General features: G+C 45.5%; 1 protein-coding gene across 4 annotated transcripts; it reads right to left on the bottom strand.

Moving 5' to 3' along the window:
* Positions 1–269: 269 nt before the first annotated feature.
* Positions 270–18,477, bottom strand: RIOX2 (ribosomal oxygenase 2). Of its 4 annotated transcripts, XM_032988260.2 has the most exons (11): positions 16,630–18,257; positions 15,918–15,993; positions 13,806–14,241; positions 12,308–12,427; positions 10,934–11,062; positions 7,917–8,020; positions 4,560–4,662; positions 3,742–3,907; positions 3,162–3,250; positions 1,817–1,924; positions 270–476 (listed from the first exon to the last, which is right to left on the bottom strand). In XM_032988260.2, exons 3-11 carry the CDS (start codon positions 14,235–14,237, stop codon positions 315–317), a joined length of 1,413 nt encoding a protein of 470 aa, XP_032844151.2. In that variant the 5' UTR covers positions 14,238–14,241; positions 15,918–15,993; positions 16,630–18,257; the 3' UTR covers positions 270–314. The 4 variants fall into 4 exon arrangements, with proteins under 4 accessions (XP_032844151.2, XP_042644960.1, XP_042644961.1 ...); XM_042789026.1 differs by lacking the exons at positions 15,918–15,993; positions 16,630–18,257 and adding an exon at positions 18,407–18,477; XM_042789027.1 differs by lacking the exons at positions 15,918–15,993; positions 16,630–18,257 and adding an exon at positions 18,407–18,477 and having other exon boundaries at positions 270–473.
* Between the last annotated feature and the right edge of the window lie 807 nt (positions 18,478–19,284).

Below are 19,284 nucleotides of genomic sequence, written 5' to 3'. Positions count from 1 at the left end.
TTGCCCAAGGTCCTGGAGCCTGTTCCGTGCCTACCTTGAGATGTCCTCCACCTCGAGACATCTATCCAGAGGGGAGGGGATAGCACAGCACTGGTGACTTGTCCATCTACAGACCTGGAGCTGTGGCTCACTGGACAATGAGCAGCTTACCTGTTTTTCCCAATGCCTGTTTTCCCAAAGCTAAGGAAAGAAAAGTAACATTGGGCAGCAACAAGTAGCAAAGTATATACACTGCAATGCTTTGGTAGACAGGAATACAAACCAAAGGCTGGATGGATAAAAAAGTCATTTAATAAGGCTAAGTCACAAAAGCATCAAATAACTTCAATTAGACATTCAGTCCATAGAGACAAGGCAAGGTTTTCTTTCTCTTCGTCTGAGATAAGGCTAAGCTCTTTAACAGTAACAGTGCTGCTACTCCAAATCTGCTTCAGTGCATCCAGGTATGACAAAGGAAACCGCAGGCCATGAGTCTGCTGGGATTAAAAAAAAAAAAAAAAAAAAAAAATCCTTTGGTTAAATGCAGTGTCCCTTATTACACAACAGTGTGTTAGGCTACAGGTAGTGATCAGGAGCTATGTGCTCCTTTCCCTCCTCACACTGGTATTTCTGAGCACCTCCTCTAAAAGATGCAAGTATTATCTTGCCTCCTGTCTTAACTGAAAAATACCTGAAATCTCTTATGTGTTCTAGCCCATCTTAAATGGGAGGGAAGCCTAAGGTGTATGGCTATCTCATGTGGCTGCCACACTGAAGAATTAAATAACTTTAAACTTACGCTTTAATTTAACCCTAGCCATTATTTTCTGAAAGCCGTGTAAGTTTCTTTCTAGCTGCCACACTTGGGCAGAGTTGGACAGAACCACAGAGGACCTCCATAACTGTGCCTGGAGTTGCTAAGGGCAGGAAGGTACATTCTGGGATTTGCACATACATATTTTGCAGGTGCCAGCACACAACCTCAGCTACCCCTATTCTCTACTCTAGAGGACCGATGGGATTTACCTTAAAAGGTAAGTAACTGCCAGGCACAAAGCCTTGCTGTAAATACTGAGACAAGAAGAAGCTGTGTTCTGTTTTGCCTCTGTGGTGTATTTGTGCAGACCTGTATTCAAGTGTTTCAGGGCACAGACATAAGACAGAGCATCTTACTAGCATAAAGTGGAACACAAAGTCCTGAAGCTCACGGACACTCTCCAGGAATATTTATGATCTGAATGAAAGCACACTGTACATGCTGAGTAAGAATGAAGACAAACCAGCTGCAGCCTTATTAACAATATTTAAAAGTTCCCTTTTTTTTTTTTTTCTGTTCTTACAGTTCAGTAAAAGAGTTCTCTTTTCTCCCAGTGCTGACCCACCCCACCCTAAAATCAACACCGTTATCTTGCAGCATGTTCCAGTGGATACAAAATCCAACAGGGGGTTCAGCGTGGCAGTGCAGTGATCTCTGCTGCTGCTGAACACTTGCCAGCAGCATATCCAGTAGCTGAATAAAGGATGTGCTAAAGGGCACAGAAGGAGGAGACGCTTCCAGCCCCTCCAGTAGCTTTGCTAGCTAGGACATGAGGTATGTGCAAGAAACCCTGTTAACATCTCAAACGTAATTGAGCATGAGATGGCATTACTTAGTTCTACCATTAACTGCCTCTGTTGCAGCCTCAGCCCCTCTGGGCACTGAGGGGAGGGGCAGACCAGCTTTGGGTGCTGAGGAATACAGCAGAACTCAGGCCCCTGCTACCATTTCAGTCAAGCCCATCTAATGCAGCAAAACCCAACGCGGCAGCATAGCTGTTGTGTGTTGGTGGGCACAAACCTGTGGTGAGCCTTCCTCACTAGCAGTATCATCTGTCCCCATCATGTGAGTTTCTCTCCTGTTCTTTAAGGAATGATAGACATAAACCATATCTCTGCGAATTTCATCCTAAAAGACAGCAGGAAAAAAACCCAGTCAAACAAGTGAGATGAATTTGAGGGTGCAGATGAAGCGACAATGCTAGTGCCTTAATTCTGGAGGCCACTGTTACATCAATGAAAGAAAGTCACCTTCCTAACTCAGTGATCCAACAGCCATCTACTACAGCATTAAGGGAGTCTCCATATTTGAAAATGCACTTACTACCTATAATCTTCTGCCTTAATATTGCCTCTGCTGCACTCACAGGTCTGATGCTGTATAGAAAACACAGCATTTACGGTGCACCTCCTAGAAGGTCTCCATGAATGAGTGTGCACCAATAAATTTCCATTCCAATACTGAGCTGTCTCTCAAAAACCATATGCCTGTTACCATTCCTCGGTCAAAGCTGTGCAAACCAATTTAGAGCTCTGTGGGCAGGTCTCACATCGAATTTGTGGACACAAGTCTTGCATGTGTCCTGTCATTCAGGGTTTATCTGCATGATACCAGAAGGTGAGGCAGAAATATAGTTTGCCAAACCTACAGAGTCTCACAGCAATATGGACACAAAATGGAAAAGAAAAGTCAGAAAGTTATGGTATGTTTTTCTCCAAGGGAAACATTTTACTCGTGCAAAAAAACCCACAAAACTGTCAAGCTAGTCTGTCCCATCCAGTCTTCCCCCCTTTTTTTTTTAATTTAAGGCAACAAAAAGCACTTCTACAATTTCATACTAATAAACCTTCATAGATAAGAAGTAGTGTGAACACACTGTAATCCAAAATGCCAGCATCTACTCTATGGAACAACTCGGGTACAACGGTAACTTGGAAGTGAAGACTGACCACACGGTCAGCAGCGACAACACAGACAATGCCCACACTTGAGGGAACCTATTTTTATAACTTATTTGTGCCTAGATACAAAGGCAAAAAAAAATTCCATTATCAAAAGGTATAGAGGCCATTTCACAGCTGTAATGATCGAGCCCACCTAACCTCAGAGAAAAGCCATGCACCTACCATGCAGAATCACAGGCTAAATTTAGTTCTGTAGCTCTCCCCCAGAAGGCACAAACGTGCTGTATTACCACTCCACCACAAGCCCATGATGTCCTGCACCCTCCTAGGGTCTGTTCGGATCCAGCGAGGCGTGAGGGCACGACCCTCTCGGACCAGTACAACAGAGCAACTCCCACACCTCGCCCTCCCAGCCCCACCCTCCCAGCCCAAGCGTATCAGGGTGGCTTCGTTACACTTACGGAATTCTCTTGATCTGGTTCCACTGTAACAATAGCATGATCTCTAAACTGCAGTCTGATTTTGCTATCTATTTTTGGCAATTTCCCACCTAAGAAAAATAAATTCATCAGAAAGGAAGGAAACCAGATAAACGGTGCAAACTGAGCCCCTGTGCACTACCCACTCTTGTGGCTAGACTGTTGTTAACCTGTGTTTCAACACCCACATGTTTTCAAACTCCCTGCAGGGGGGGAGGAGAGTTTGTTGTTTTTTTTTTTTTGTAATTCTCTCATCTTTACTGTCTACAAATAGCTTTAATAGCAAGCTAGAGCATAAGGACAAATTCTACCAGTTAAACATCCTCAGTACGCAGTAGTTTATTAAAGCTGCCAATTCCAGTCTAGGATAACCTTTACGTCACTCTAAGAGCAACGTGTCATCTCTTAGACTAGATACAGGGAATTAACCAACTGAGGTGTGCACACGTAGGGCCTCACACAACATGAAGCTGATAATCTTTGCCTACCATAAAATACCAAAGGCAGAGTTAGCAACAGCTCTACCATCACATCAGCCAGTTCTGGTAACTTGAAAATCTACCTGGAGTCAAAGGATCAGAGTCACATCCCAAGCAAGGTGGCAACCGGTTCATAATGAAATCCTTCTTCATGTCAGATGACCTCAGTTCTCTGGTGTTTTCCAGACGGTCTGCAAGCCTTCTCAAAAGGCTGCTTAGCTTTTTTGTTGAGTCAGCTATATCCACCTGCTAAATATTCACAGAGAGTTGCTCGCATGAATTCAAACTAAACAGACTAGCCTAAAGTGGTGCAGTAATGCAGTGAAAATCTGGACACTCCTCTTTTATCTTTGCAAAGGGTGACATGTACTCCCAAAACAGCAAACTTTGGTTTCTTTACACATTCCCCACGAGCTGTTCACACACCAAAGCTGATGCCCACTTACCCTCACTCCGGGGCTACCTGCAATGCGAAGGGACTTCAAGTGTAGTTGAAAGAGAAACGTGTTCCTTCTGCATGCTGATGAGCTGATCAGCAATGCAACTGGACTGCCGTCAAGAGGTCACAGAACAATTTACAGCTTTGCTAGCTTTTAAAGGTTCAGATGCTTGGCCTGACAGGGACTATGCTTGTCTGACAGCTCCAAAGCAAATACCATTACTTTTAGAAGGAAACAAGTCATACAAGGACACCGTGGTATGAATGAAAGGCAGGGCAATGAACTAGGCAGTGCTTCGGATGGAGCAAACCTCAGTACAGTCATCCTGAAGACTTTTGTACCTCTAGACAAGATAGTGCCATTGCACTGAGCTTTCGGAGCAGATCAACAAGACACATGCTTGCCTCAGGGCTGAAGTTTCAGCTGGATGCACTATTATTCCCTTAGTCCCACCTGCTTACCATAAGCAGTTGCCTTGGTATGCTTGTCCTCAGCACCACATCTTCTTTTGCTGTATCAAACACAAGGCCAGGAATTGCATCCAGCAAGAAATCTCCCCAAGAGCTGAAGGACAGGAAGAAAGAAAAAAAAAAAAAATTTAAAATAGTTGCACTGAAATAAAACAGACATCTTAACTGAGGTTAAGGGCTGGAAATGTAGTGTGCCCCAATGTCAAATCTGCTTCGTGCCTCTGGCTCTTCCATTACCACTCTGTGGTGTCACACAATAGCTCACTCATCTCAACTGTACGTGTGTCCTCACTCGCTTCAGGGCAGCGGCACTCCCAGAGAGGGAAGGGTCCAGTTTGTTCCGATCCAGGTGCTTGCCATTCACCAGTGGATTCAGCTTAACATTGACCTCAGTAAATCAAGGAATTCCTCCTACTGGGGCCATCAATATCCAACCACGCACACATAGGGCCTCACTGCACCCAATGAAGTGCGTGGGGTTGTGTCATTTAACATGCTCTTGAGACGCTTACCCTGAAGGAGGAAATGTACCCAGAGTTATCAAATCCAACGTGGCATCAGTTTTTAGCTTTATTACAAACTTAATTATGACCCCAGGAACAAGACCCCTGCATATATCAACAGGGCTTTTAATGATATTTAACAAGCACCTTGTAGTTGTCTTGTTTGTGTTAAATCCCCATTTTTAGTCTACATAGTTAAAAAAATTTTAAAAACGGCCTTTGATCTCTGTGCTTCTGTCCCCCAGTTGTAAAAATAAACTAGAGGAGGGGAGAAGGGACTACTGCCTTCACCTCCTTTGTCTAGCTTGAATCAACCTCATCAGAAACTGGCATGCTGCTCACACAAAAGTGCTGTCCTGCCCACGTGTGCCCTCTCCCCCTGCAGCATCCCCAGAGGCTGGTTTGTTTAATGGGCAAACCACCAGGGCAAGTGCCCAGCACCCAAGGCTGCCTGCAGCCTCCCACCCAACTAGGGCGGGCAGCAGAGCACGGCCTCTCCTCCAAAGGACATTTGACCCTCTGCTTTTGCTCTCCATCAACACTCCCTGTTTTCAGCACTGATCTCTAGACACTACTTTAGGTAAAAAAAAAAAAAAAAAAAAAAAAAAAAAGTATAACTTGTTATAGTCTCATTTACATTTTTTTAAATTGTCCCCACTGTCTGCTACACACTGGGAGGGAAGGGAAGGACTCTGTCCAATAAATGGAATTAGACATCTTATACGCTTTACTGCTTCCCTTCTTTTGCCCCAGTCTCCATCTGCCAGCAACTATCTTCAGCTACTCGTTGCTCTTCCAAACTGCCCTATTTATAATGAACTCACAGACACTTCTCTGCCTACTGGGATCTGGCCCAGAGGAACTGCCCTACACTGCACAGTGGAGTCCTTCTTGTCTTGGTGCCTACAAATCTCTGGAAGTGCCACCTTCACCAGCACTTCCTCCCCTCCCAGCTCCTTCTGTACACGCTGCTTCCAGAGTGGTCACGAGGAGTCCAAACATACTCCATAATAAGGAGAGCTATTTTCAAGGAGTTCCCTTAAATTTTCCAAGGAAATGTTACTAGACCATACTTCCATCTACAAGCCAAATCAAAATATCAGCCTGTATCAAGACTGCTGCTTATTTTTCCTATGCTTGCAGAAAGCATGTGCAGAGGCAGGTTCATGCACTTCATCCCTAGAAGAAAAGCACTCTTCAAGCTTTTCCTTTTTCCTCTCCTCATTCTGACTCAAGTGCCCAGGAAACAAGCTCCCCAACAGCACCCACCGCTTCTCAAGTAACGCAGCTGATTGGCATGAGGCTTACACTGTCACAGAGAAACTGCACTGACTCCACGCAAGCCTGTTAGGTCTCTAGCAATCCTATTACAAGGAACCAACTTCTTGTCTCCCCAGCACTACTTGACCTGTAACTCTGTACAGATCAAGCTGGTCAAACCCTGTTTTGTGTACTCGGGACTCCTGGACGCTGTAAAACACTCCATCCCAGCCTCCATCAACAACCCAAACGCCCACTTCTGCTGTCACTCTTCTGTTCAGTTCACTAAACCAGAGGTGAGAGAAGCATCAGGTCAACACAAGGCAGCAGTGGGACAAAAAAGGCAGGGGAAGGGCAGAGGAGCAGGACATCTCTTTGGAGGCCGCTCACTGCTGCTCACCCTGAACGTGCCACCAAGCTCAGCACTTATATTGCCTCTAACAAATGAAGTCAAACATTCTGCAACAGCAGTCAATGCTTACAGAAAATAGCTTTTTTTATTTTTTTTCCCTTCTGAATAAAACAATAGTGTATGAGTGTAAATTAAAATCAGCTAAACCCAACTTTTATTAAGACTCACACCTTTGAGCAGCTTCATCTTAACCCTCTCTCCAACTTGGAGGACTGGCCACATTAAGGGTTACCAGCAATACTGACATCCTGGACTTCCACAAAGGTACACCTGGTGGCTAGAGATTCATCTTACAATCATACAGAATATGCCCAAACTTGTTCTGCCCTGTTTTGTGGCTAACAGAAATCCTTCCCAATTCCTAACTCAGGCTAATGACACCAAACCCAGCATCTGAGAGGCTGATTAGGTGGCAGCAGCATTTCCCTGGGTGATGACAATGTTTCAGTGAGCACAGGGATGAGATGTGTGTCAAAGGAAATCTGACTTGCATGCACAGGGTAGGAGATGAAAAACACAGATAAGAAAATATTTGCAAAGGAAGAATTTGCAGCAAGTCTGTCAGAATAGGTGCGGGTGACTATCAAAAGCAGGAGAAAACACGATGAAAGAAAGAACTCGTGATTCTATCTGGGTTACAAAATGAACAGTAACTTCAGCCACTGGTGAGAGATTTTTTTTTAAACACACCCATGAGTTTGCAGTTGTAACATTATCTTCCGCATTAAAGTCTACAGCTGGTAAATAATAAAATAACCAATTAAAGAGCAATTGAGCTTGCTGCATGAAATCCTGGTAAACAGGCTGCTTCAAACAACACGGGTCTCGCTCCCCTCCTTCCCTCAAACCTTCAAATACTGCTACCTGAGCACTAGCTTAGATTCTGTTACTAAGGGCAGGGCACATACATAATAACGGGGTACCTACATATATTCCATGTCACCACATCTCTAGGGAAGGTGACATGCCCTATCCCTGTATTACAGAAAAACAAACCACACATGGGCTAAATAGAATGAACACAGGAAAGTAGTAAGCAGAAGTCATTACAACGGGGGAGGTTTTATAAGAAACAGGACATCACTTCTTTGAAACATCAGTTTCAGGTCTGTACTATTCACACACATCATCTGGCAGAAGAAAGCCATACTTTAAAAAAAAAAAAAAATTTACTTGTTTTGGTAGGTACTGATGGTCACATGTGTCGAATAGGAGATCCCAGGAGGAGTGTCAGCTTGGTGAATAGTCCCTCTTGGGAAGTACAGTAAGTCACCTGGCTGCAAAAAAATGAAAGAGAACTTACGTATTTAAGGCACCTGGTCAAACCTTTTTGTAGTCAAAACAGAGAAAATACTCTCCGAGCAGACAGACAACATATTGGTTTTTAAAATCACAAAATAGAGAGATTCTCCACTGTACACTTAATAACATAAAGAACTCTAAACCAGAAGTCCAATACCTTAAACTTCCCAACCTACTGTCAATATTTACCATACACCTGTCTGAAAATACAAAGCAAACTTTTAACATTATAGAACATGCACATTCCAACTCAGCTGCATAAAGCGGACAAAGCAGCAGCTGAGATGAACCTGCTGACAATACGGCCAGCTCGCAGAGGAGCAGTGCAATGTGAATTTGGTCAGATCGCGTCAGAAGAAAAGCCAAATATTCTATAAATATGGTAATCTGTTGCAATACTGCTGTCTGAAATTTTCAGTTAAAACACTCAAACAAGTACAATCTTCCTACTCTCCATCTTTCTTCTCACCTATCTGAATTAAACCTCCACACCGATAAAAATCTAGATCAGGAAAATGAAGATGAGAGAGAAGTGCAAAGCACACGAAATTGCCTCCAAGAAGGAAAGATCAGTTTATTTACGGCTTCTCCTATAAGCATCTATATAGTTGGATAGCACAGTCAAAGAGAAAATTCATGAAGAAACAATGACGAAATTTGATTCCATTTTAATTTTACCGCTCCTTAAATTTGGTCACATCACCCACTTCTAAGAGCCTACCGAACGGTCTAACACAGATATACTTCAAGTGAATACTACTTGATTTTTCACTGAATTAAAAGGTCTCTAGATTATGAAGCTTCACAGGACTTGGCAAGATCAAGTCTCTTCATCCATTTGTAACAAGCTGTAAAGCGTCACAGATCAGCTATGTCTGATATACTTGGTCTGAAGCAAGACTCTCTCTGCCACTAATAAACTGCCTTCCTTACCACTGTAGGGACGACACTAAACAACTAAGAGTATTTTGACTTCTCTGTATTTGCTGTGTTTCACATCCCCAGCAAGAAAACAAACTGGAGGGAGGGTCACACAGGGGAAAGGTAATAGCTCTGAACACCTACCAGAGTGATGACAAACTAGTCTGCAAAAGAAATTCTTTCATCCTCCATGCCTACCACTAAGAAGCCAGGATCATGGTTTTTCGAAGGAGTTTTTGCTGCAAAGTCCAACACTTACACATCGTATCTGCTGGCTAGTCTCATCAACATCATTCACGCAAGCCAGCAAGCACAACACTCCTCAGTTAAAATAATCAGGCTTCACAGACTCCAGGTGGCAACACCCAGACTGGGGCAGGACAGAGCACCTGACCAGAGACCACACGGAGTGGATCACTGCTGCCTCCTTACTTCTGAACTGGAGGAAGGGCGGGCAGAGAAGGGGGAAGTACCAGCAAATTAAATGGCAAATCAAACATGAAGGCGGCCAGATAGCCAGCTACCAAATAAGCTTTGTGTTTGGCATCAGTAGCAAACCAGCCACAGCCGCAGCCCGTTGGAATGTCACCGAGACATGCTGCAGCTTGGGTCCTTACACACAAACCAGCGTGCCTTTGCTCTCAGTCAGCTACCAGGTTTTGGTGGGAAGGGAGAACACCACCAACAGAGTTTCAAACGGGTCCATTTGTTCTAAACGCCCTAAGGATTGCAGACCGCAGACAGAAATGGAAAAAAGGAGAAAGGAAATATTCTGGAAAGATGCTTAGGGATGAAATAAGAGTCATCTGACAGCATCCCTCTCAGAGGCAGCTCCAGACAGGCAACCAAACTCTGACAGTGGCCACCCAGAAGAAATGAGTCGCAGGAAGTGAAGAACATCAAAACAGAAGCAAATAAATTACAAACTTAGATAATTTTTAAGCTCTTTCCAGAGGCCAGTATTTTCACCCCACTAATGTCAGTAAAATGGCTTGTGGATCATTATTCCCTGAAAATCAAAAGCATTGAAGTCCAGCCCAAAATGTTCCAGAAATTAAAAAGGAAACTTTAATTTACTAGACTTCACATCACCCAGCACATCGTGACAACTGAATACTGCCATCTGTCAAATGACACAGCGAGTGAGGTCAGCATCATATCCGATGTGTCATTCTATTCCTGAACTACCTACACCCGAAGGCAGGTCTGAACAGCAGAAATGCAGAGAGAGGCCCTGTGACAGGCCACAAGGCAGAGAAGCTAACGAGGCTTCCAACCGAGCACGGCGCTGGCTGCTGGAGAAGGAACGCGCTTCGGAAGCACAAGCACGCGAAACAGACCAGGACAAGGACCAGGCACCCTGCTGTCAAAGGGGCTGTATTCATTAATCTTCATGAAATGCTCTTTTTATTCTAAGTAACAACGTAACACTTGATTTTTAGGTTTGGAAAAAGAAAAAAACAATTGAAACAGCAAGTTAATACAGGGTTTGGTTCATGCTTTTGTTTATCAGCCACAGATAAATACTTAAATCCAACTCACCAGAACAGTGACAACCTTCAGTAAAGCAGTAAGTCTTAGTGCATGGAAGGATTAGCCTGACTGATTATAGGCAGCACGTAAAAGCATAAAAATGTTTCATAGTAATGGGTTTTCTCCACACAACTCCACACACATGACCAGAAGTCAGGGTGCCCAACTTGGAGAATACTGGACAATTTCCAGAAGTAACTGGTTTCTTGATCCATTATTTAAATACTAAAGCAAAGGATACCTTTCACAAAGGATAGGTTACACAACGATCACCCAAACTTCTTGTGCTCGTAGCATGTTGTGCACCAACCTTCCCCTCAATTTCACAACTACGATCATTCAGAATACTGTCTCCAAGAAATGGACCATTTTAAACGCCACTGCATTTCTGGCAACCACAGCCCAGACCACGTAAAGCAATTCAATCACAATACCTTTAATATGAATTCATGCGTGGGATTCCCAATCCGATCTTCTGATTCTACATTATATTCCCGAGCTAAATGCACCGTTGGTTTATAGAGTCGCCAATGTTTCTCCCCTTCCAGTTGAAGGATAAACACCTGCAAAAGACCATAAATCCAAATGCATAAGGAAACCCTGCTGTCCCTCCCTCACACATCCAACTGATCAGAAATTTTAAGTCGTCTTTTTACTTGGAAAGTCTCTGGAACCACACCAGAAAGCAAACAGAAGCGACACAGGTTTCTTTTCTGACAGCATAAACAAACATATTTCACCTTCCCTGCTCTCAGCTAATCCACAGCATGGCAAACAGGACTCCTCACACGTTACTTTTTAGATGTCTACAATGCAGAAATTTAAATCTGAACTATTTCTTTAGGCTCTACTTGGAGACAACATAGAGTGGTTAAGTGTGATCTGTTTTATCCAAAGGTAGCAATCAGAAATTCTTGTTTCTCTCCAGTCACTTAAATAAATACTAGACAACTAACCCAAAAGTAATGCCTGACACACAGATATTAAAAATATCAGGTGAGAGAGGTCTTATCAGCATTCACCGACAAACAGAGCATCAGAAACATCTAGGGGATTCTGTGAGCTGGGGGCTGATGACATACACCAGAACATGCAGGTTGTGGGGCTGCTGAACAACAAGCATAAGGAAAATGAAACTCCAGGTGTATTAAATAGATATTAAAATAATAAAAAGCAAAAAATACATGTAAGGGGGTTTTGGGGTTTAGTTTAAGTGGGATAGTCCAACTGTATTTTCAATACAGTGTCTATTTGAATGTTTCTTTTAGAAGCTAATTTAAAATGCATTTGGACCACAGGACTTCATCATACTGACAGCTTCTTAAAAGCAGGAGGACCAACAAATGGGAGCCAGAACAACTGGTCTGCTTTCACTGTCCAGCTGAAGAAAGAGCAAGTACTTAGTAAGGGAAAAAGGACTTCTAGATTCTTGGAGTCTGAATGAAGTGAAAGTGAAAAAAAAACCATGCTTCTGCAGCTCAGAAAAAAAAATTTCTTTTCATCAAATGGAAATACCAGGTCTGGAAAGCACAGTTATGTGGTATTATCATTAGATATTACTATTAGTACCTTTTCAGTAAAATTATAGATGAGAAATTACTACAAAAAAAAAAAAAAAAAAAAAAAAAAAAAAAAAAAAAAAACAGTTGCAATCAACTACCATAAGTTTTCGGTGGAAAAAAACATTCTTCTATAATAATTTATTTTATGAAAGAAGGGAGGGAGGGGGAAGCGCACATACAGGTATCCACCACCACTAGCAAAAGCCCACGCAGAGTTTCACAGACAAGGTTGTGCTGCTGTCCTACCTCAACATCATCGTAGTGAGGGGGAAGGCCCTGCGACCCCTGGGGAGTAATGTAAACATTTGACCCAACCAGAGACCCAAAGTAGCACTCCAGCTTCTCCTGAATCTTCCACAGCTCCTCCTTTAAAAAGAAATGATGCTGTTAGTACCGAAGAGCTCAGCCAAGTCAGGCTGCCACCCAGCCCTCAGCCTCCCCATCGCTCAGGAGGTTCTAGAGAAAGATCGCAACCCCACGGGAAGACAGAGGCTGGGAAAGCAGACACTCCGTGTGTTTCTCCTGAAACTTGTAGATGCACAGGAGATCTGCCATGAAGGTAACTGGTAAGCCAAGAAGTCTGGTGCCCCAACACAGCATTGATGTTTGTTCTCTTCACTGGACCATTTTTAGGTTTCAGAACCAGACAAACAAGGCTAGACAGAGGAGAATAAACCACCTGTCATCCCACAAATACCAAAACATCTTAAAACAATGAACACATGCAGGACCTTGCATTATATGGGCTAGCATCAAAGAGCGCATACAAAGGTTAGAGACCCTTTTCCAGTGACTCCAATTGTTTGGGCATACTCAAGAACAAACTTTACTCACCCACATCGAACATGTGACAGACAATGGCACAACTCTTGTATCAGAAGATGCCGACTACCAGACCTGCACAAGTGCAACTTCAAGCAGAATTTATGTGGGTTGAGCTGAAGCTCTAGATTTCAGCATAAGCCATGCAACATTTCAACTTCCCCTGCAAATGCCTCTGCCACCAGCCATTACAGCTACACTCGAACAGAGATATGCCAGCAACACTATCCCTGGGACTCAGCTGTGTATTTGGGTCCTTACGGACCACTTCACAACTAAATTGTGTTGACACCACAGTACAAAAAAAGGACTACCTAAAGCCAAGTACCTACAAGTATCCGAGTCCTTTACTCAACTGTGCAGACACTACTGCCTCATTCGCATACATGAAGAATGCAAAGGCATCAAAAAGAACAAGAGAGAGAGAACAGTCAGCAAAAAATGGGGCGATTCACTCCCATAGCGCAATTCAAAGCCAATCCATCATCAAGAACAGTGTCCTGGAAACATTTTACATGGTTTCATACCTTGCCCTCCATTAAGGGAAGCAGTACAAAGGCCCCTAGTTGCACAAGCAAACGGTGCAGAAGGGATAATTTAAGCAGACACAGATGCATAATCATCAGTTTTGCACATTTATTTTTTCTAAACTTTTATGTGACAAAGCTATTTAAAAAAAAATACTTAATATTTTAGCATGGATCAGATTTTGTTCTTACTGCACTGAAACATGATGGGCAGTGCAAAAGTATAAACCGTGTCTTAATTAATACAGTTCATGCATAGATTTCAGCAGGTCATCAAAGTCAGCTACCTCCCCTGGATTTACTGGGGACAGCGATTAAACGATGTCTAGTATGACTCAAGCAAAGTATACCACATTATAAAGCATGCATGATTACATTCAATGAAATAATCCAACCTTAAATCTCTGAGGTTGATGAAACTGTATTGTCGCCTTTTTCTGGTCAAAATCCTTCTTCAGCTGCATGTAATTCACTTTGCCTTCCTTATTTAAAACTTTCTTTTTTCCATTCACACATCTACAGATATTTATATCTCGCCCATAGTATAGACCCTGGCTGCACAACTCCTTCAAATCTGACAACTGAAACAGGGACTGGTAGTAAGCAGCCAGCAGGGGATCGCTCCTCTGAACAAGCAGTGGCTTTTGCTCCCAGTACTCCCTGAAAAACACCTCTTGTTTGATGGGAGAGATCAAGCTTCCAAAGAGGCTGTCTGGGTTCTCAAAACTCATGACTGATGGAGAACAAGCCGCTTCCACCTTTGCTCGTTTACACTGTGCCTGCATTTCTTTTCCCATTTCGGCATGCTTCCCTCCTTTCTTGGGCATGTTCCTGTTCAAGAGAGAAAACAAAAGCAGTCAGCCTCAAGAGCTCACAGGCCCAGAGCAGCTCCTCTTGCCTCATCCAGTGGGATATCAGAGGATGCCGGGAACATCTCTGCTTTCAGATGCTCACCATTTGCTCCAAAGAACAGAAAAAGGAGAGCCCACAGCAGGCCTCCAATGTCTTCTCAAACCCCAGCAAACTCTACTAGGAGCTGCTGGTCACAGAAGCTCAAGTCTCACAGCTGAGTTTATACTAAAAAACATGCAGTAAAACCCAGTGGCCACACAACAGATCTTTACAACTGCAGGAATCCACCCCTACAAAGAACCTACGATAGACTGCTCTTCCATAGCAAGAGCTGCAACTTCTTAAGAAATCAACTCAGCTTTAAGAGATTTAACGGCAACACACAGAGAAGGGTAGAGAGAGGGGACAGGATCAGAAACTTGTACCCTATTTGTCCTGGTTTGGGCTGAAATAGAGTTAATATTCCTTTTCAGGGACTAGATGAGTGCTGTGTTTTGGATTTAGCTTTGGGTTGGTATGAGAAAAATGCTGATAGCAGCACACTGATGTCTTCAGCTGCTACCGAGACTTCCAGGACTCTCCGACTCCCCGTGTCCTGCCCGTGCGCAAGGGCACAGGGAGCAGGGAGGGAGCACAGACAGAGCACCAGACCCTAACTGGCCAGTGAAATACTCCATATCATGGAACGTCATGCTCACTTTATAAAGGAGGGGTGGTAGGGAAGGAGCTCTCTCTCGCTTCTGGGTTTACGACTGCAGGATCTTGGTATCCTGGGGTCGCTGGCCGGGAACGGGCTGGGTATTGGGTAGCGGGTGGTGAGCAATTACATTGTGCATTGCCTGTTTATATATATATTTTTTTTCCTCTATCATCATCATTGTTCTCATTTTATTGCCATTATTAAACTGTTCTTATCTCAGCCTGTGAGTCTCCCTTCACCCCTCTAATCCCCTCCCCCATTCCCAGGTGGGGAAGGGGAAGGGAGGGTGACCAGCTGTGGGGGTTGGTTGCCAACCAGGCTCAAACCACGACACCTATTACACCTCCTTGAAATGCATTAGCATTGGGAAAAAAAGCACAACAATGACTTCCCAGTGACCTTCTAGCCACAGCACGATGGAGGAGGATGTACGGCATTTCAGGTACAGAACCCAACCAGTTAAATGCAGTGGTTGGTGTGGGGCGTGTGAAGGTAAGCTTTCCTTTCAAGCTGGGTCATGCATCACAAGCCCTGTGTCTGCACAGCTGTAGAGTTACCAGGCTAAAGCTGCAGCAGCACTTACAGAGAAGGCAGCAGCTGCAGCGAGGGGACACTGACACCGGTGTCGGTACAACAGGACGCAGCAAGGGCTACGCCAGAATACAGTGAACAGCAACCACAGGGAAATGGGGCACGGAAAGAGGGAGGCCAAGTGAAAGAGCAGATCACTGTGAGGGAAGAAGGAATATGTAACCAGGTTCAGTGGGCGAGGATGATTCAGTTGGCAGGAGCGTTACAGCAGCTTCCAAAGAAACAGAAAAACCCAGAGCAGACTCCCCTACAGGTGGAGCAGGTTTTAGGAACATGAAATAAGGGCACCTGCTTGAGGTCTCAGGCCCTGGGAACAATTCTATGCTAAATTATGTGGCAGTGCCAAGCATCTATTGACGCTCACCACAGTGGCAGTGGCCCGCATCTCAGTCTTTGTCAAGGTCTCCATAATGTATCTCGAATGCACAGGTTTAGCAAAACTAAGTTTAGAGAAGAGGGAGAACGTTGTTAGGCCTTTCTGTCGATGCTATGCAATGACACCAAAAACTAAAATTATAAGATCTTGCTTTCATTTCTGCAAAGCTGTCAAACTTTATGGCCTACATAGAATAAAAAGATTTCTTTCATCCAAGTATAGACATTTAAAGTTGGAAGTCATTTAGTTTGTTTTTTCAGGTAGATAATATGCATGTGTATCATCATGTAAAAATAAAAAAGTTAATTCACAAAGGGTTTAGCTGCCAAGTTCTCAGGAAAGTTAAGGCAAAAATCAAGTAACGGTAGGTCTAACACCATAGTATATGCAGACACACTTGTCTTAAGCCTGCACCAGCATTTTATCCCCCAGAGTAGCCCAGAGCACCAGGCAGCAGTACAAGCCCGCCAGGGAAGCTGAGTTAGGCATCCTGACAAAGAGCCAGCACCAAGCCCTCCAGCACCACAGCTTGCCTGCTGGGCCTGGGCTGGCCAACTCACACTGGCTCTGGGCGTGTCTGAGCAAGTCTGTGAAGCCAACAAGAGGAGTTAGAGCACAGTGATGCTTTCATTTGTAAGTAAAAATGACAGCTTTACTCCCAAAAGTAAATGCTCTTATTTATCAAGATGCTTTTACTTACACAGATTCCTTATGATGAAACGTAAACTCCAGTTCTGGTATTTACACACAGTACTAAGCTCTCCTGTGCAGCAGTATGCAGGACACCCTCGCTGATTCACTAACTCCTGGGCAGTGTTTCATTAGCAGTTCCTGTAAGAGCCTGTACCTCAACAGTAACCTACAGTCACCTTAGTCCTGCAGGAGGGAATCCACATCACCACCTCCTGAGAGGATGGGCATTCCCAGCTGCAGCAAGCTACAGTTTCCCCATGAGGCAAGGGAAGGCTTAAAAAAAGACTGAAAATTAGACTCCAGTTGCTGGCAACATCTGAAGATGCTGCCGGCACCAAGACCTACATCTGACACCCCAAAATGCCAGCAACACAAATGCAACCAAGCCTGAATTGCCAGTTGTGAATTCCAGACCTAAGTCCATCATATCAACCTCTCAGCTCATTCAGACTGTATTTAACAACGTTAAATTCAGCTCTATATTACTCACAGAATGCGGCTTCATTTACACAATGTACTGTTCCGTAGTGTTTTGCTAGTTCTTACAACTGAAGAACCACAGAATGGTTGGGGTTGGAAGAGTTCATCTAGTTCAAACCCCCTACCATGCACAGAGACATCTTTCACCAGCTCAGGCTGCTCCCCAGCCAACCTGGCCTTGAATGCTGCCAATCATGGGGCATCCATGAGTCCTCAGGGTAACCTCTTCCAGCGTCTAACCATCATCATCAGAAAAAATGTCTTCCTTTTATCTAACCTAAGCCTACCCTCTTTCAGTTAAAACCACAGCCCCTTGTCCTCTTACTGCAGGCTCTGGTAAAAAGTCTCCCTCCATAATTCTTACAGTATTTAAGTACTGAAGGGCTGCCATAAGGTCTCCCCAGACCCTTCTCTTCTCCAGGCTGAAGAGCCCCAACTCTCTCAGCCCTACTCCGCAGAAGTGCTCCAGCCCTCTGACCACTGTTGTGGCCCTCTGGGCCCACTCTTAACAGGTCCACATCTGCCCTGTTCTGGGGGCCCCGGAGCTGACACAGAGCTCCAGGTGGGGTCTCAACAGAGCAAAGGGGGAGAATCGCCCGCCCCGACCCGCTGGCCACGCTGCTTCTTACGGCAGCCTGCGCTACAGCCAGCTTTCCAGGCTGGGAGTGCACTTTGCTGGGTCGTGTCCTATTTTTCATCTCCCAGCACCCCCAAGTCCTTCTCTGCAGGGCCTGGGGAACAGAACGGACCTGTTCCTCCTTCAGAGTTACTTCACATTAGTATTTTTCGCCTCGCACACCAGATATATTCATTTGTGAGTTCAGGCCTCTAAACTGGCCCAGCAACTGCTGGGGAACTCGGCTCCCCCCTAAAACAGGCAAGACAGATGGCCACAGCGGTTCTGAGGCCACGCCGCCGCCACTGCTCGCCCTCGCCGCACAGGGGGCCGCTACGAAACATTTTCCAGAAGAGAAAACGGCGGGGAGGTGAGCTGCCGTGCCCGCGGCGGGCGGCGACCAGCGCTCCTTGCCCCCAGCCAGGGGCACCGGCCGCGCCCCGCGCCCGCCGCGGCCCGACCTGACGAGCCCGGGGCGGCGGGACGGTGCCTGCGCCGCTCTAGTTCCTCCGGATCCCGCCGGGCCTGGCGCTGCCATGACGCGCCCCACACCCACCCACCCTGCGAGCCCGGCGGGGCGGCGGCGGAGGCCCCGTTCCTCCCGCCGCCATCAGCCCGCCCCTTCCCCGGCGGCCCCCACAGGCCCCGGGGCCCAGCCCCCCGCTCCCCGCCCGCGCCGCGCACTCACCCGGGCACACGGGGCGGGGCCGGCAGGAAATGGCGGCGGAGGCGGGCGGAGGGCGGTGCGGGTGCGCCGCGGGGGCCGGGCCGGGCGGGCGGCCCGCGGGTGGGCCGGCGTGGGAGCGGGAGGGAGTCGCTGGGCCGCTGCGTGTGGCGGCGTGGCCGGGGCGGCGGAGGCGGCTGCGGCTCGTCCCGAGAGAGCCGGGAGCGGGGCTCTCCGCCCGCCGCGCGGGCCTGCGGCCCAGCGGCCCGGGCGGGCTGCGCAGGGCCCCGCGGGTTCGCTGGCGGCGGCCGGTAACGCTGGCCTGCGGCTCACGCCGTGTAACCTCCTCAGGGGAGGGAACCTAACGTCAATTTTTTTTTTTTTTTTTTTTGTCTTCACTGCCGAACTAGAAAGCGTTAAAGTGATCACCACTTGAAAACGTAATCTGTGCAAAAAAAAATATTCCTTCTTCGCTTGCCCAAGTTACTTAGCATGTGTGTGCAAGAGAGAAAAATATCCTTTCTTTGAAACCGATCTTACACAACATTATCTCCACCAAAGTTATTACATGGATTAAATTAAGAGATGCAACCTTGTGGTTATTTGTGTAAAATGTTACTTCACGCGCACGAAAGTGTCTGGGCTTTAGCTGCTTTATTTTTTCCAGGACCAAAATCTTGTTCCAGAGCCCCTCTAAGGCTCCCTTGAAGAAATTTTTTTGAATCCTCAATGAGCACATGAAAACTAATAAAAGTATTTTTTGTTACCTTTAATAAAGATGCCTGTTAATGGTTTAATTTATGTTGGCTGAAAGACATCAGAAAAATTGTTAGGTAGATTTTGCTCAAGTTTTTTTCTTGTGTACTGGTAGCTTGAAGCATACAAAGCAGAACTACCAGCAA

This window comes from Tyto alba, unplaced genomic scaffold (genome assembly GCF_018691265.1).
Source record: "Tyto alba isolate M040663 unplaced genomic scaffold, T.alba_DEE_v4.0 Super-Scaffold_14, whole genome shotgun sequence".
Classification (NCBI taxonomy): Eukaryota; Metazoa; Chordata; class Aves; order Strigiformes; family Tytonidae; genus Tyto; species Tyto alba.
Note: the sequence above shows the minus strand (reverse complement) of the source record. Positions and strands in the feature narration are given on the sequence as shown.

What these genes read in the sequence shown, in the direction of transcription:
- RIOX2 (XM_042789026.1), bottom strand. Translation starts at nt 14,237, where the DNA reads ATGCCCAAGAAAGGAGGGAAGCATGCCGAAATGGGAAAAGAAATGCAG. An exon ending in ATCAACCTCAGAGATTTAAG is followed by an intron (nt 12,428 to 13,805) that starts GTTGGATTATTT and finishes TTCTTTTTAAAG; the next exon opens with GAGGAGCTGTGGAAGATTCA. An exon ending in CGCATGAATTCATATTAAAG is followed by an intron (nt 8,021 to 10,933) that starts GTATTGTGATTG and finishes ATTTTTTTGCAG; the next exon opens with CCAGGTGACTTACTGTACTT.